This window comes from Camelus ferus, chromosome 32, assembly GCF_009834535.1.
Source record: "Camelus ferus isolate YT-003-E chromosome 32, BCGSAC_Cfer_1.0, whole genome shotgun sequence".
Lineage (NCBI taxonomy): Eukaryota > Metazoa > Chordata > Mammalia > Artiodactyla > Camelidae > Camelus > Camelus ferus.
In genome coordinates, this window is record NC_045727.1 from 5965095 (window position 1) to 5979381 (window position 14287).

The following is a 14287-nucleotide window of genomic DNA, read 5'->3' on the forward strand; positions in this document are numbered from 1 at the left end:
ACCATTAAAAATAGATTAGAATGTTTCTTTGAGCCACTCTATTTTGAAGTGTGGTCTCTCTTCCCTGGCCTTACTCTGGGTTCTGTCTGTAAGGTGGCAGCAGAAATGGCCATTCATGTCTGGTCCCCTCGGTCTGCAGGGGAAAAAGATAAACTATCTTTCAGACCACAGTTAGAAACTTGTGTTTCTGAAACCAATCGGACAAAAGTAACACCCGGGAAATCCGCATTCGATACAAGGTCCAACTCAGTGGTGCTGATTTGCAGACGATGGAGGCTCTGAAGACCACCTGCACGATGCTGGAGGAGCAGGTCATGGATCTGGAGGCCCTGAACGATGAGCTGCTGGAAAAAGAGCGGCAGTGGGAGGCGTGGAGGAGCGTCCTTGGTGACGAGAAGTCCCAGTTTGAGTGTCGGGTTCGAGAGTTACAGAGGATGCTGGATACCGAGAAACAGAGCAGGTGGGACTTCCTGGGTAGAGAAAGCCAGTGCCTGGTGACTGCAGCAGGACCTGAGAGTTACAAACCAGTTGTCCCAGCTCAGCCAGCACAGAGAAGTGTCCTGGGCATAAGACTTGTAGTGCTAAAACTGGGGGACTCCTGTGCAGACCGGGATGTGTTGGGTCATCCTTGTTGTAAAGACAGAGAGTGCCATGTGGCAGTAGATGGTGAGCAGTTACCCCATGCAGACGCCTAGGAGCCGGCAGGGCAAGTGTCTTGGTGCTTTCTTTGCAGAAACTCTTTCCTCAGGTTTCTCACCATTGTGACCATGTAGCGGGACCATCACCATTTTAATCCTGGTTGTGAGCGATGCAAGTCTTCCGTCTCCCCCAAGGTGTCTCCACCTGGGCACTGTTGGCAGTTGGGGCCGGATGACCCTTTGTTGTGGGGCTGTTCTGTGCACTGTAGTGTGCTGAGCAGCGCCCCTGGACTTGACCCACTAGACTCCAGTAGCTGTTCCCTCCTCGGGTTGTGACAACTGGAAATGTCTCCAGACATTGCCCGGTGTCCCCTGTTGGGGAGGGGGGTGGATCACCTCCAGCTGAGAACAACTGCTCTACAAAAACAGTTTTTTTTGATTTTTAATTTTTTCTTTCTTGGTAGGAAATAGTTACTGTAAGAAATCTAGAGGCCATTTCTCATTTAAAATCGACTTGCTTGAAGTGTGTCTTTCCTTTGCTCTCCCCACGGCTCTCCTAGCACAGAACTGCCTTCCTGCTGGGGTCACAGTGGTGCAGGTCGGGTTGTGCACAGTGTTAGGGGTGCCGTTTTACCCCAAAGACGTCACAGGTTTGAAGGTTTATTATGGCTCTTTAACAGCTCACGGCAGGAAAGTGTTTTGTTCTCACAGAATTGGTGTATTATGACGGTTTTCTAACACACGGAAGTAAATGGTGTTGAAGAACACGCTCCTTTCTTAGTTGGCACAGAGGCACCCTGTAGGCTGCTTTAGCCCCGTGGCTTCACGTCTCCCCAACTGAATCCTGTTTGTCCTCCATAACCTTGTGAATATCACCTTCCTCTGAAACTGACCTTCCTGCTCCGAACTCCTTAGGCAAGATAAACGATCCACAGAAGTAGTCATCATTTGTTTGGATGCTATCAGACTCATTTTAGTATTTCTGACATTTGCTCACAGTAAACTCATCACTGTCTCTGATGTGTAATCTGTGCTCAGTCAAACTAGAAAAGACTGGAAGCAAACAGGGCTCGTAAGTTTCAAGAGAAGCTGGTATGACTGTTCCCCTTTTGGACATCTTCCCATTCAGGGTATTTGCTGATATGAGGAGCTGCTGGTTTTAGTCCCTCCGAATTCTTGGGCTCCCCGATCCTCACCATATGTTCTGGCCGCTTTGACACAGACCCCCCATCTCCCACCTTCAGGTCCAGCTCCTGTCCCTCCTGTTTCTAGATTCCTTCAGAGACGGTTTTGGGGGGTCAGAATCTGATGGTGGCATCAAGAAATACACAGCCACCTGCAGATGGTGTCACTATGGGCTGCACTTAGGGAGACCTTTCATGTGTACTTTCAGGGCAGTTGTGAAAGATCTTGGCTGCCCTCCCCCCTTCTTTTCTCCCTCTTCCGGTATTATGTTGGCTCTGAGATGAGTAAATATAACTTTTAATATTTGCCTCCAAGGAGCTAAGAGTCTAGTGGAGGGGACAGACTCTGCACTGAACTGTTTGTCACCTCAAGTAGAGAGCAGGCTGGCTGGGCAGGAAGCGCGTTTGTGCTCTGGGTACAGAACAAGGAGGGGCTACTTCCGAGGGGTGCATTGGGAAAGGGTTTACGGAGGACGTGGCCTTTGAGGTTTTCTTTGAAGTCTGAGTAGGATTGGGGATCGCCAGGTCGGGAAGGATAGTGTTGCCAGTGGAGGAGATGGCACAGGCCCAGGTGTGGAAATAGCCCTGAATGGGGGAAGGGAAGAGATTTTTCTAGTTGGCTTTTAGTTTTTCTATTGTCCAACTATTCATTGTATTTTTTTTTTTCTTTTAATGGAGGTACTGGGGATTGAACTCAGGACCTTGTGTGTGCTAGGCACACTCTCTACCACAGAGCTATACCATCCCCTACTCTCTAACCTTATTTACGGGTACATTCATCAGATTCAAATTTCAGTCTCCCGAGGAGCAGCCAACAGAGATAAAGCATATCTTGCATATACTTGAAGGAGAAGAAGTCTTTGCTCGAATGGGGTCTCCCACGGTCCCCGCCACCCTGGGGGACCTCATTCCAATCCCACTCCCACAGGAGGGCGTGCCGGTCTTCACACATCCTCTTCAGCCCAGTTGCGTTTGGAAAAATTCCTTGTCTCCTCCAGCCCTTCCAAGGGCATGTTCACAGGAACTTCACTTGCTAAGACTGCTTTTGCCTAAGGCCTAAAGTGGGTCAGATCTCCAGTCCATACTTGGTCAGAAAGCAAGACACAACTGGGGACAAGGAACCAGGGTTGGGCATCTCTCAAGCCTGTGGTCTGTCTGGTTGCTCATCAGGATCAGAGATGGGCCCGCTTCCTTCCTCTGGGTCGGCGACGGTGGGGCTTCTGAAAGCGCGCTTGTGTTTTCCTGGCAGGGCAAGGGCCGATCAGCGCATCACTGAGTCGCGCCAGGTGGTCGAGCTGGCGGTGAAGGAGCACAAGGCCGAGATCCTCGCCCTGCAGCAGGCTCTCAAAGAGCAGAAGTTGAAAGCTGAGAGCCTCTCCGACAAGGTCAGCACCCGTCCCTCCTGCCTTTTAGCAAAACATCCTCACCTCCGTCTTTCAGCAGGTGTGCCTGACACCAGTTGAGATGTGGTCCACGCACAGTGTGTTTCATAAACATACGTTCGCTCAGTGCAGTGAAGTCACACGATTACGCTTCTCCATGGGACGACAGCCTGGGTGGGTCTAGGGGGTCCTGGGGTGTCATAGGCGGTCAGTGACTTCTTAATATCTGCCCATCGGGGCTCCTGAGGTCCAAATTGACCTGAGTGCATAACTCTTTTGTTTTCTGGCACTGAATTTCTAGAAGCCTTTATGGACTTTATGTCAAGCATCCTTGGGGAGTGATGGGCGGGCGAAGTGATGGGCGGGTGGCAATCCATCATTCCATCACTGCAGTGAAAGAAGCCTCTTGGCCTCTCTGATGTCTAAGTCCAGGGCCACCATAACATCTGCTGACAGTGCAGGTCCTCAGTATTTGACGTTGGAAATACACATGTTCTGCCCCCGTAGCACCCGTATTCTGGGTTTACAACCTGACACGCCAGTGTTTGGAGATTTTCATGTCAGAAGAGGCTTAGAATAGGAGCATCAGTGTTCCAGGTAGCAGAAGTGGAGACCAGAGAAGTTTCACGTATACACACAGACTCACGCGCATACGTAACGCAGTCTTTTCACACACACACCCCTACACACACGTTTAATATAAAGTAATAATCAGACCTCTGTATTTTGTGTAACTCTTTGTAATTTCATGATTGTAAAAGTGATTATTTGGGGTAATTGTGGGAGATATAGAAACCCCAGAGAAGTAGAGGGAAAAATAACTGGTAATCTCTCACCACTGTTACGTTCGTGAGTTTACTTGTAGTCTTTTCTTCGCATGATATGTTTTTATATATATATAAAATATATATATTATATATATGTAAATATATATAATATATATATTATTTATATTTTCCAAATATACACACACACACACACATATATATGTATATATATATATATATATATTTATAAACTTGGATTCTTACTATACAAACAGCTTTTATTTTTGGGGGGCATGTTGTTCTAGAAACATCAGTTACATAGAGGTACCTACCTTCCTCACTGCACTTGTTTTAGATATTTAAGCTGCTTCCAGTTTCTTTGCCATTACACATAACGTTGCAATGAGCATAAATCTTTGTGGACATCCATGATTATTTTCCTAGCAGAATTTCATAGAAGCAACATGATCAGATTCAAGGCTAGAGCTGGCTACTCAGGAATACTCCTGAGTCCTTGGTATTGGCTTGCTAATTTTTTCTTAACCAAGAGGAAAGTAAATATATTATTTAGAGACAAATGAACCCTTTTGTGTTTAGCTCGAAGGATATTTTTTTCTACCTGACTGTTGTTCGACAGCCAAGTCCTACCCGTCCTTTAAGACTCCACCCATTCTCATCCCGTCCTCCCTTGATGACTAGGCATTCAGGCTGGATTTCTCTTCTCCACACCTCTTACCTGACAGTGGTCAGCGTTTGTGCACGTGTCTAGTTATGGGCCACCCTCTGCTTCGTGACTTGACGTAAGATCCTTGAGAGGGCTTGTCCATCGTTTCGTCCCAGAGCCCCCAATGGTATCCTGCGCAAGAAGCAAGCACTCAGTGTGTGATTATTTAATTCAGCCAAATGAATTCTTGAGCAGTTATCCTCTTAGAACTGGTCACAGCTCCCACCCCTTAGGAATAATATCCTTTCCTCGTAGAATAACCCACATGAGGCTTACCTATGGCACGGGCTTTTGTAATAACCATTTGAAAAAACCAGTATTTAGGTTCTGATCTTTAGAACTTGATTATTCTTTGCCTGTGAAAGTTTGTGGGTATTTGCAAAGTCATTAGCACCTAACATTCCTATATGTGGTGTCACGGCCAATTTTTCCAAATGCCCAGCTCAATGACCTGGAGAAGAAACATGCCATGCTTGAAATGAATGCCCGAAGTTTACAGCAGAAGCTGGAGACTGAACGAGAGCTCAAACAGAGGCTTCTGGAAGAGGTGAGTGTGCAACACCTGGCAAGTAGAGCCAGGTGGCATCTCAAAAGTGAAAAGTCATTGTATTCAGGTGGGCAGATCCAAATTAAGACGTTCAAATTTCAAAGTGGGAAGTTTTGAGGAAGAGGGAGATGGTCACCGAATACTTCCTGAAAGGTGTTTAACACATTAAAAGAATGTGTGATGGTAAACCGACTATAACTCAATTAAAAATAAAATTTAAAAAAAATAATAAAGGAAAAAAAAAAGAATGTGTCATGAAGGCCAGGGAGCCTCTTTGTCATCATGGCCTGCCAGATGGTGCTTAACTGAGCAACGCTGAGTTAAACTGTTCTTTAGAGATAATAACCAAAGTGTATTAAGTTTGCAGGCTGATAGACCCATCCATGCAAATTAGCTTTGTGCACAGGGCAGAGGCCTGATCAAATTATGCTGAGTGCCAAACTTCATGAGGACTTTTGAACATCCAGTTAATTCAGTTAAAAAAAAAATTACGCCCTACTTTTGAGACAGAAAATGAAAAACTCAAATTGATCGCCTAAGCTGATCCATTCCTTATGTTATTTCCTGTACCTTTTAGCAGAATTCTGAAACTCTTTCAATTGATGGCTACTTCCCACTCCCAACCAAAGCCCTCTATGTTGAATCCCTGATAACTTGGCTTTGTTCATTAGAATTGACTTATCAGGGCAAATGCACTTTATAAAGATATTTAATGAGAAGTTGAACTCCAGGAGTGTTCTGTTTAACCCACAGTGAGACTGTTGGTTGAATTAACCAGATTGTCTCCTCTGGTTAACTGAGGCTTTGTTGTGTGATGCTTGTAGCCCCAAGGGGCTCACTGGTACGAGTAATATTGCTCTGCTATGAAGCTTGAAAAGTGTGGTGGAAACTTTTTTGCAGGTAAGTATGAAATGTTTTATAGGATGATGCTTTAAGCAACACGAGTGGGAGTTTGGGAAACTTCTGGACGTGGATGGCGTGCTGATGCACAGCGTGTGAATGTATTTGATGCCACCAACCTGTACGCTTAAAAATGGTTGAAGTGGTAAATTTTATGTTATGTATATTTTACCACAATAAAGAAAAAGGTTTTAAATAAAATCAATTACACACACACACACACACACACACACACACACACGAGCAGTTCACCAAAGTGCCACTAAGAACATTATAATAGAAATTTAAAAATCTCCCAGGTGGTCGCAGAGAGAATGGTGGTCTTTTCTCTGGAATGAACAGACAGTGTCCCCACTTTGGGCACAGGTGGGGAACAGGAAGGACAGAAATAATCAGTGAGCTCGCCTGTCCTCTTTTCCCTCCGAGGAAGGAGAGTTGGCCTTGCCAGCTCAGTACTTCAGTCCTAGGTTACACGGTGAGTCAGTGACGAGGCTCGGAATAGAAGGCTGGAATCCTGATTCAGGCCCCTCGTTCGCACTTCTGAAATGACACGGGAGCATTTCCCGTCTCCCAGTCTGCACTCACAGAGGGACTTCTGAGCACAGACATCTGGCTGACACTGAATTTGGGGCAGATCTCACCGACGGTCAAGACCATTAGGAAACAGAGAACGATCTTTATTGTCCAGAACGCAGCTGGCATCCCTGCTTGTGGCGGGCGCTCAGGAGGCCTGTGACCGGGCTCAGCCTCCCTGCCCTCCGCCAGCCACGGGGGCATGTAACTGGGGCCAGAATCAGAGCCTCGGGGTCGGGAAGAATTTCTGCGTCACTTAGTCCAGATTCAGCACTTGCGCCTCCTTTTGCTTCATCCCGGCTCCTGGAGGACTCGCTCACGGGATCTTTCTCCCAGATCTTTTCTCTTGGGCCCAAAATGGCCTCGGAAGCTTTTTCGATGTGGTTAGTCTGGTGGAAGTAACGCCAGAGCCGAGAGTCCTTTTGCTAATCCTTATCAAATTAACCCCCGTCCAAGTACAGCATCCCTTCCCCAACACTCCTCCCAGGCGCGCCGCGCTGACCCTCGGCCTCAGTGCTCACAGGGACCTCGGACAGCCCAGCTCGTATATCCGGCAGCTCTCGTTCTTGGAAAGTCCTTTCTCATTCTGAACTAAAGCCTATGACTTCCAACTATGGGTTCAGTTACAGTGAAACACTTGAGAATGGGGAGTAGTCTGGTATTTCCAAGCGAAATAGGAGATTAATAGTGGTTACTAATCCCATTGCTTGACTAGTAGTCAGAATAACTAGTGTTTAGTTAGCACTTACTGTGTGCCAGGTGCCTTTCCCAGTATCTTCCTCCTTGTGACCCTTCTGTGAAAGAATTTACTTTTCATTATTTCTGTGACAGTGGAGTTGATATCTGTACCTCTCCTGCTCTGAATCACCCTCTTTCTTCTAAATGAAACATTTCAAGTCCCTCCGTGTGAGGGATGTTCTTTTCTGGTAGATTTGTCTTTCCAAAGAGCTTCTAGAAGTCCCTGTGGTTTTTAACAGCACAGAACAGTGGGCCTTCTCCACTTCCATTCTGGGCTCTGAAGACCTCTGCCAATGACCCTGGGCTCTTTGGGTGGCTTTATCAGACCACTGACACCCACTGATCTGTTAAATCACCACCTTCCCTTATACAAGCTTTTTTTTTTTTTTTTTTAAACATCTTTCTTTACTCTGTTGAAATTTTAAAAGACAGCATCCCATTAAACCTTCTCCTGGGTGTGAGCATCCTTCCAGCCACCAGCATCGTCTCGCGCTCCGGTTCGGTCATCTGGTTCCTCTGTGCTTTTACTCCCAGCGTCCTGTCCCTCATACAGTTGGCGGACAGATCTGAGCACGTAGCCGGAGCCCTCCTTTCAGTCCAACACTGACCAGGAATAGCCTCCATTTACGTCTCTCGGGGAAGCATGTACATGGTTTTGTAAACCATTTCATTGAGCACAAATGTCACTCGTACTTGTTTCTTATTATAGTAAACAAGCAGCCTATTTCTTGGAAGGCTGATGGACAGTTGATGTGTTTCTTCTAGAGAAATATTTTGGGCCTGGCTGTCACCGAACAGATTCTGGTCCCTAGCGCTTGTTTCTCTGTTTCCTGCCTAGTAATTAGTGTTGTTCTAAAATAGTGGAAAGAAACGAAAGAGGGTAATTTGCAGAAGTAATCACTTGTGTGCTACAGGGGACGGACAGCACCCTGTTAGAGGTTCTCTTGGCTGTTTTTTTTCCATCTTTATTTCCTCTTGTGTTTTAGGGGGTCCTGTGGTTTGATTCAGAAATTCCAGGTCACACACACAGGGCAGGTGATCGGAAGTTAGTATCAGTGCCTCTTGCTTTATGAGGACTGCTGGGGAGAGGCTGGGGGGAGTGGGCTGGGGAGGGAAAGGCAGATGGAAAAGTGAGAGGGGCACCCCTGACCTGGACGGAGGGAAGAAAGAAGGACAAAGGAGAGAGCACTAAAATTCATCCAGCACGTGCCGTGTGCTGGGCACTGTGCTCCGTGCGCCCCCCAGGGGAGGGCGCTCCTTCACCCACTTAGAGATGATGAGACTGGCTCCGAGAGGTGCGGTGAGCTGCCCGGTCACATGACTAGTAATAGTTAAAGTCAGGATTTGAACCGGGGTCTGGAATGTTCTAAAGCCCAGGTTCTCTTCCACGACACTGATGCTGGGGGGAACCAGCTGTCTCTCGAGAGGAAGGGCAGGTGAGGAGTAAAAGCGGGAAGGCACACGTGGGTAGGTGGCGAGGTTCCAGCAGACTCTGAGGTGGTCAGTAGCTCTTGGCCTGCCAGCGCGGCGAGCGCTGAGGTTTGCCCTCGCCTGTCGGCAAACCCTGGTGGGGATGGTGATTGCTCTTTGCTCTCTGTCCTGAAGTCTGCGGAGGGTCCAGGCCACCGGCGGAGGGAGTACTGGAGCCACAGCTAGTGTGGTTAGACTGTAACCCGCAGGATGGATGAAATGAAGTGGTGTCTTGTCAGGATAGCTGCTCTCTCCTGATTTGTAGAAACAGAAGCACTTGGGGAAAGAGAGCTATTAAACCAGTATCTTTCAGAGGCTGCTCTATTTTCTGATTGACTTCCATTATAAAGAGTTGGAGACCAGTTTCTAGCACACAACTATTTCCCATATACCAAACAGAATTATTTTCTCCCCTTGGGTTTTACTGACACTTGTTCTGAATCTGGGATCTTCCTCCCCACACTGTGAAAATGTCTCCCACGATTGTGGTTATCGTGTGCTGGGTGGTCCCGCACCACGATGAGGCATTCTTTAAGTTAGAGGTGGTAGGATTCCCCTTTGTGTATTCCATGCTGAAAATCACAAAGTGATTTCTCTTAACGGCAACTGAGATCTTCAGAACAAAAAATAAGAACAGACTGCAATTTAGCCATCACGGCATTAAGTCGCACTGCCTTTGATGTCTACAAAGCTGCTCCACACTCTTAAGTACCAAAATATTCCTAAATGTCAGTCCCACTGGGAAGGCAGACCCACCAGTCTGGACTCCCTGGGTTGGTGGGCACCCTGTGAGTTGCTGGCCATTGGAGATTTCTGTGCCAGTTCTTTTTCACTGTGGATGCATCATTTTGGAATTGAAGACAGTTGGTAATTCTGGAATGAGCCGAACTTTGGGTGGTGTGTTGGGAATTAGTCTGTAACAGGGGCAGCATGGGCACCAGCTGCACTGCGTGTGGTCTGAAGCCTCTCCCGGCCTCTCTCCCCACCAGCAAGCCAAACTACAGCAGCAAATGGACTTGCAGAAGAACCACATTTTCCGTCTGACTCAAGGGCTGCAAGAAGCTCTAGACCGGGCTGACCTGCTGAAGACAGAAAGGAGTGACCTGGAATATCAGCTAGAAAACATTCAGGTGAGAACTGGTGGAGGGACCTTCCTTAAAACCTGTCTGCAGAGGCCAAGCATGCCTTCCGGTCAAATGGGCAGGATCATTGTGCAGTGTATTTTATTATGAAAATTTTCAAGTATTCAGAGAAGCTGGAAAACTTCTTTAACAACCATCCTCTAGATTCTGCTGTTCACCGTTTGCTCTTTTTCCTTTTTCACTTATTCATCCATACATCACTCCGTCTGTTTGTTTTTTGTTTTTGGTGGGGGTGAAAGGTGGGCAATAAGATTAGGACTAAGTGAATAAATCCTGACCCAGTGTGGCTTGTATTGACTTTTTCACATGTTAGCGTCGCAATGGCTTTATTTTTTATTTTCTTAAACCAAACCTAAAGTGTGTTTCTTTTGGTGTCTGAGGTTGTTTATGTTTTCACAAATTTTAGGTTCTCTATTCTCACGAAAAGGTGAAAATGGAAGGCACTATTTCCCAACAAACCAAACTCATCGATTTTCTGCAAGCCAAAATGGACCAACCTGCTAAAAAGAAAAAGGTGGGTCGGAGGGTTTGAAAAGCGGGGAGTTGACAGTTTTTGCTTGAGCGTGATGATCCAGGAAGACCACTGTGGTAGATCCTCATGGGAGCACCAGCGAAAGCAAATGCACACCTTCTTGTTTGATATTGGGTTGAAAAAGAGGCTTTGAGATCATCAGAACAGCCCTTCAAGAGAGGATATCACTGTGCAGTCTGTGGCACACTACTCTTGTGTTCCTGGCCTTTAACGTTGTATTTGCCTTTCTCTGTGAAGGGAGTGGTTTCCTTCCCTAAGCAGCTGGGGTCATGGAGGTAGCAGAGAAGAAGCTTAAACTCAGGTCAGCAGTCCCGCCTCCAGCGGGTTCTCTGCTCCCGTGTATGGACTCTGGAGAGACTACAGGTCACTCGTAGAGGGGTTCTTAGTTCACGTGGATGGGATTCCAGAGGTACTAGTAGGTCATCTGTATGGAGTCGCAGAAAGATTCTCAGGTCACTTTTGCAGGACTCCAGGAAAACACCTGCTCGGTCCTTCTGATTAGCTCATGAAGAGACTGGGACCCAGAGAGTTGGAGTGACCTGCCCAAAGTGTCCAACTGGAGAGTGGTACCTCTACGGGGTACTTGCTCCATCCTTTAAAATGATAACAGACAAGTTAAAAATGATGACCAAAAGAGGGGACGATATAGCTCAAGTGGTAGAGTGCATGCTTAGCATACACAAGGTCCTGGGTTCAGTCCCCAGCGCCTCTTAAAAATAAAACAAATAAGTAAACCTAATTACCCCCCCCAAAAATGAAAAAAAATAAGTTAATAAATAAAAAAAATGGCCAGGGTGATACGCAGGTAGACATGGGAAGATTTTTAATAAGCCCAAAGCGTGCTTCCCTGAACCACTGAAGCCCTCATACTGTGTTTGGCCAAGTGTTCTCAGATCAAGAAGGTCTCTGAGGAGCTTCCTTCCCAAGGCGCTCAGATGAAAGGAGCAGTGGCCGTGGTACAGGGAAGGCCTCCAATGGCTTGGGATACCCCGGAGTGGGCTGAAGGGCGGCTGGTCTCCATGGTCCTGACGGTCTCCTTACTGAAAGCGGGCGAGAGCAGCCGTCAGAAGCCGCCTCCTGCTACGTGGGGGCTGCAGGGGCCGGGTTTGCTTGCATGCTTGGTGACCGTGCTTGTTTGTGCTGATGATACTGATCTTTTTTATTTTAGCAGGGGACTGTTGTCTGATTAATGTCACTTGATGTAGTTAGGGCGTTTCCACTTATTTTTTGTTGTTAATTTTTTTTGTCAGTCCCATTATCTGTTTTACTTTTTTCTCCCATGTACAATACACGTTCCATTTGCTTTTTTTTTTTTTTTGCATAAGCCCCTTGTGTTGACATCATTTTTATATTCCATTTTTTTGCTTTTTTTTTTTTTTTAAAAACCCCAACTCATCTGCTTGTCTTGTAACTAAGCATCATGAGAGAAATTGAAGGGAAGAGTGATTTCTGAACCATCTCTCGTGATTCCATCCTCCACTTCCATTTTTTGAGAGTAAAGACTCAGGAAATGGCTCTCCTTCTTGGGAACGCTAAAGGAAGAGGTGGTGGCAGTTCAAGCACCTTTAACCCTCTTGGTGAACACCTCCGCACCCCTGTTTTTCCCCAGCTGTCCGGGAGGGGCTGTGCCTCAGTCCCCCCCCCCCCCACATGCCATTTTCCCTAAGTCCACTTACAGTGAGTATGCTCCTGGCTCTCGTGGTTTGCTCCTCCCCAGCCAGAGTTCCTTCAGCTAGTTTAAAGTGCCAGTTTCCAGGAGTTAGGAGATATCTCTGTTTCCATTGCTAGGGTTTATTTAGTCGACGGAAAGAGGACCCTGCTTTGCCCACACAGGTTCCTCTGCAGTACAATGAGCTGAAGGTGGCTCTGGAGAAGGAGAAAGCTCGCTGCGCAGAGCTGGAGGAAGCCCTTCAGAAGACACGCATCGAGCTGCGGTCCGCCCGGGAGGAAGGTAGGGCTCTCTCTACACAAAGTGCTGTGGACAAGGCAGAGGACCAATCTCGAGGAGATTGGCCTGGACTAGTTCAGCAGCATCTGTGGTTCCGGCCCAGATACCCCAAGTCTGAACAATTCACGGCATCCTTGGCCTCACCAATGGGGCACGATGTGTGTCCTTTAGGTCTCGGGTCCTGGACAGCCAGCCCTGGGGCAGTCCACTCGGCGGGGTGGCTCTCGGGAACCCAGCTAACTGCAGGGCATTGGACTGGTCTCTCCCTAGCTGCCCACCGGAAAGCCACAGACCACCCGCACCCGTCCACACCGGCCACCGCGAGGCAGCAGATCGCTATGTCCGCCATCGTTCGGTCACCCGAGCACCAGCCCAGTGCCATGAGCCTGCTTGCCCCGCCCTCCAGCCGCAGGAAGGAGTCTGCAACCCCTGAAGGTGCGTTCTTGAGGGGCCATGGGAGCTGCGTGGACATTGTTGGTAATTGACTAGGAAAGGCAGACAGTGGGTAAAAATGACCAATAATAACACTCAGGGATAAAGAGGAAGAAGCAAGCCCTCTCCCCACCCCACTGCCCATCCCCAGAGCCAGCCACTGCACTCTCCCAGCAATGGGGTCTGCACGTGACCCCGTGTCTTTTATTCATGTATCTTACGTAATTATATGTAAAGGGTGCAAAAAAATAACCTGTTTTTCTCAATCCTTTTTTCTTTCGTAAATATCACAGCACAGTGTGCTATACACTGCAGAACATCTGTCTTCGTTAAAATGTTATCTTAGAGGGTTTCATATTAACACATACAGATCGACCCCGTCCTTTTAAAGTATTCCATGGTGTGGGGGGTTTATGATTTCTTTCTTTCCCTCTTTTTTTTTTTTTTTTTTAAATGGACGTACTGGGGATTGAACCCAGGACCTCGTGCATGCTAAGCATATGCTCTACCACTGAGCTACCATCTCCCCTTCAATTCACCTCTTAATCCAGACCCCTGCTGATAGGCATTTAGGTTATTTCCAATTCCTTGTTTCCATACACACCTGCAGTGACCACCCTGCCCCTCTGTGGACGCTATGACTGTGGAAGTTCTTGGGAAATGAATCTCTGGGTTAAAGGTTATGTGCATTTTGAGGGTTGGTAGTTTGTGCCAATTTACACCAATGGTATAAGGAAAAGGTTTTCTTTGTGGTCTCAAAAGTACTCTGTTCACCTAGAGATGGAAAGGACTTAAAAAAGAAAAGCCAAGGAAGGTGGTCTGGACGGTCTTAGGGAGAGTGGAGGAGAACTGGGCTTCCTCACCACGGTGTCACCAGCAGACCCACGTCCGCTGTGAATCTTGGTGGGGTTTTGTTGTTGCTTTTCCCTCGGTGACCGTGTCATCTCGTTTCCTGTGTTCACATAACTGAATCAAAGAGCTTCACTGTTAAGTCATCAAAATGGTGCTGGTCACGCAGAGGAAAGAATCGTTTCTGGCCCCCCAGCCGCTGACGAGGCTGCACAGAGCAGCGCCCGGAGTCTGGGGTCCTCTGAGCACCTCCTCCGTGTGTGTGGCATGTTCCCAGTGGCATCCTGCATTTATGTTCTTTATCCCTTCAGCTTTCCAATACAGGAAGGGGGCGATGCTCTCTGGAGAACCCAGTGTGGACTCAGAAATGTGGATCCTGAGCGTTTCTATTTAAAGCTGCTTTTAACTACTTAGGTCACTGTTGAGGGGGGACCTTCTAAATGGGAAAAAAAAATCAATCT

The 14287-nt window shown here is 47.4% G+C and overlaps 1 protein-coding gene across 1 annotated transcript in view; it reads left to right on the forward strand.

The window, feature by feature from the left end:
• The window catches only part of CIT (citron rho-interacting serine/threonine kinase), a 147982-nt gene that overhangs the window by 115512 nt on the left and 18183 nt on the right, over window positions 1-14287 (forward strand). The window contains 7 exon segments of the mRNA XM_006192696.3: window positions 267-460; window positions 3072-3207; window positions 5138-5242; window positions 9913-10053; window positions 10472-10579; window positions 12386-12548; window positions 12816-12980. Coding sequence (XP_006192758.2) covers window positions 267-460; window positions 3072-3207; window positions 5138-5242; window positions 9913-10053; window positions 10472-10579; window positions 12386-12548; window positions 12816-12980 — 1012 coding nt within the window.